Here is a 2289-nt window from a genome sequence, read left to right as displayed (position 1 = left end):
AGCTTGGGGACGCATCACACGCTCTTGCACTATGTGAAGAAAACCCCTCCAAGGGACAGTGCAAACTCCAAGAGAACAACTGTGTCCAAGACATCTGACAAGCCTAAAGCGGAGGCCGGGACGACTAGCAATGCACCACCTGATAGAACTAACACCGAAACCACTCCAGAGGCTGGGACTCCTGCGACGACGGGGCACGTACATGCCATGTCCACTGACCGACAACCGGGTGGTCATACAATGTTGAAGCTTATCCCGGTCATGGTGAACGGACCATGCACTACGGTCGGCTTCAGAGATGGAGGAGCCACACCCACGTTAGCCGCAAGGAGCCTAATAGATCGGCTAGGTGTAACGGGAAGGCCTTGCAACCAGACCATGGTGACAGAGGCCGGTACGTTCGCCTGCAAGGAAGTGGTCCAACTTACCCTTGGTAACATCAACGGAGGTGAGGAGGAAGAACGAGTAAAAGAAGTCTTTGTTACTCACAAAATTAATGTGTCGACGGACTACATAATGCCTTCGGACTGGCTGAAGAGATGGCCACACATGGCAGACGTAGAGCTGCAAAGCATGCCAACTGACCACGAACAGGTCGAGCTCGTGATCGGGTTAGACACGACCCTGAATCGAGTTATTCTGGAGCAACGCCACGGCACTGCAAATGAGCCATCCGCCTACCTAACCATGCTTGGTTGGATGTCTTCGGTCCTACTGGAGACCGGTCTGCATCGGAGGTCTCACCCGTGCATCATGTTCATCGAAAATTTTACCCTCAACACTTGACAGAGCTACTGCAGAGTCATTTCAATAGAGATTTTTTCGAAAAGGAATCCCTCTTCAGCTTGGAAGATTCCCTAGAGGATAAGAGATTCTTGGCCACCTTGAATAACACGACACAGCATCAACATGGAAAGTACGTGGACAAGCTTCCATTCAAGGACTCTACTCCTCTACCTGATAATATGAATATGGCAATTCGACGAGCCCGAAGCTTGAAAAGAAGACTAGACAACGACGAAGCTTACAAGACATCCTACGTAGCTCAGATGGAGAAATAAACTGATAAGGGCTACGCCGAAAGGGTTCCTGTAAGTCAGCTAGAGAGGAAGGACGGGCGCGTATGGCTCATGCCGCACCACTCTGTCAGGCATCCTGTCAAACAGAAAGACCGAGTGGTCTTCGATCTGAAGGCAAGGCACCGAGGAACATCTCTCAACGAACATCTGATGCAAGGCCCCGACCTCACCAATAGCCTGACGGGTGTTCTCCTGCGTTTTACAGAGGGTCAACATGCCATCACAGCAGACGTGCAGATGTTCCATCAAGTGAAGGTACCTGAAGAGGACAGAGACTGCCTGAGGTACCTCTGGTGGCCAGAAGGTGTCACCAGCAAAGAACTGCAAGTCTTCAGAATGGCGTCCCACATTTTTGGCGCAAGATCATCGCCAAGCGTCGTTAACTTCTGCTTATGCAAAACGGCCCTGGACTTCGGAAGCAAGTATAACGAAGAAGCTTCTAACTCTATACGTCGCAACTTCTACGTCGACAACCTCCTCAAGGCGATGGATGATGAGGAAGAATGCATTAAACTGACAAGAGATCTGATCAACCTGTGTGGGGATGGAGGTTTCCGTCTTAAGCAATGGCCCTCCAGCAGCAAGCCAATTCTAGCTGCGATCCCCGGAGAAGAACGAGACGACTCTGTGGCTGTCCTAGACTTGAATAAAGATGAGCTGCCAACTGAACGAGCCCTGGGGATCCATTGGAATATGAGCATAGATGTGTTCACGTTCAGAATCGTCCTTAAAGACAAGCCTTTCAACCGACGTGGTGTGCTCTCTGTTGTTGCATCGATCTACGACCCCTTGGGCTACTTATCCCCCGTCACTTTGATTGCGAAGATCCTGTTGCAAGAAATGTGCCGAAGGAAGCTCTCGTGGGATGAGGAGATGTCTGCTGATGAACTTGTTCGATGGAAGACCTGGCTCACGCAGTTGCCACAACTGGAAGAGTTCCAACTGCGAAGGTCCTTCATACCACCAGACTTCGGAGATGTTGACACCCTTCAGCTGCACCACTTTGCAGACGCAAGTCAGACAGGCTATGGTGTAGTCTCTTACTTGCGTGTAGTTGGTGTTAACGGAAAGATTCATTGCACTCTCGTCATAGGACGGGCGAGAGTTGCCCCTCTGAAAAGGACCACCATCCCTCGTCTTGAGCTGACGGCGGCTGCTATCGCTGCACAGATGGACTCAAAGCTGAAGACTGAGCTCTATCTGAAACTGG

At 50.9% G+C, this 2289-nt stretch overlaps 1 protein-coding gene across 1 annotated transcript in view; it reads left to right on the top strand.

Annotated features, from left to right (window-relative positions):
* The first annotated feature begins 1130 nt into the window (after positions 1-1130).
* Positions 1131-2289, top strand: part of LOC137620084 (uncharacterized) — a 1698-nt gene continuing 539 nt past the window's right edge. Inside the window, exon 1 of the mRNA XM_068350359.1 lies at positions 1131-2289. This exon is cut by the window's right edge and continues 539 nt beyond it. Coding sequence (XP_068206460.1) covers positions 1131-2289 — 1159 coding nt within the window.

This window comes from Palaemon carinicauda, chromosome 26, assembly GCF_036898095.1.
Source record: "Palaemon carinicauda isolate YSFRI2023 chromosome 26, ASM3689809v2, whole genome shotgun sequence".
In the NCBI taxonomy this organism is placed as follows: Eukaryota; Metazoa; Arthropoda; class Malacostraca; order Decapoda; family Palaemonidae; genus Palaemon; species Palaemon carinicauda.
This window is presented reverse-complemented; position numbering and strand designations above follow the sequence as displayed.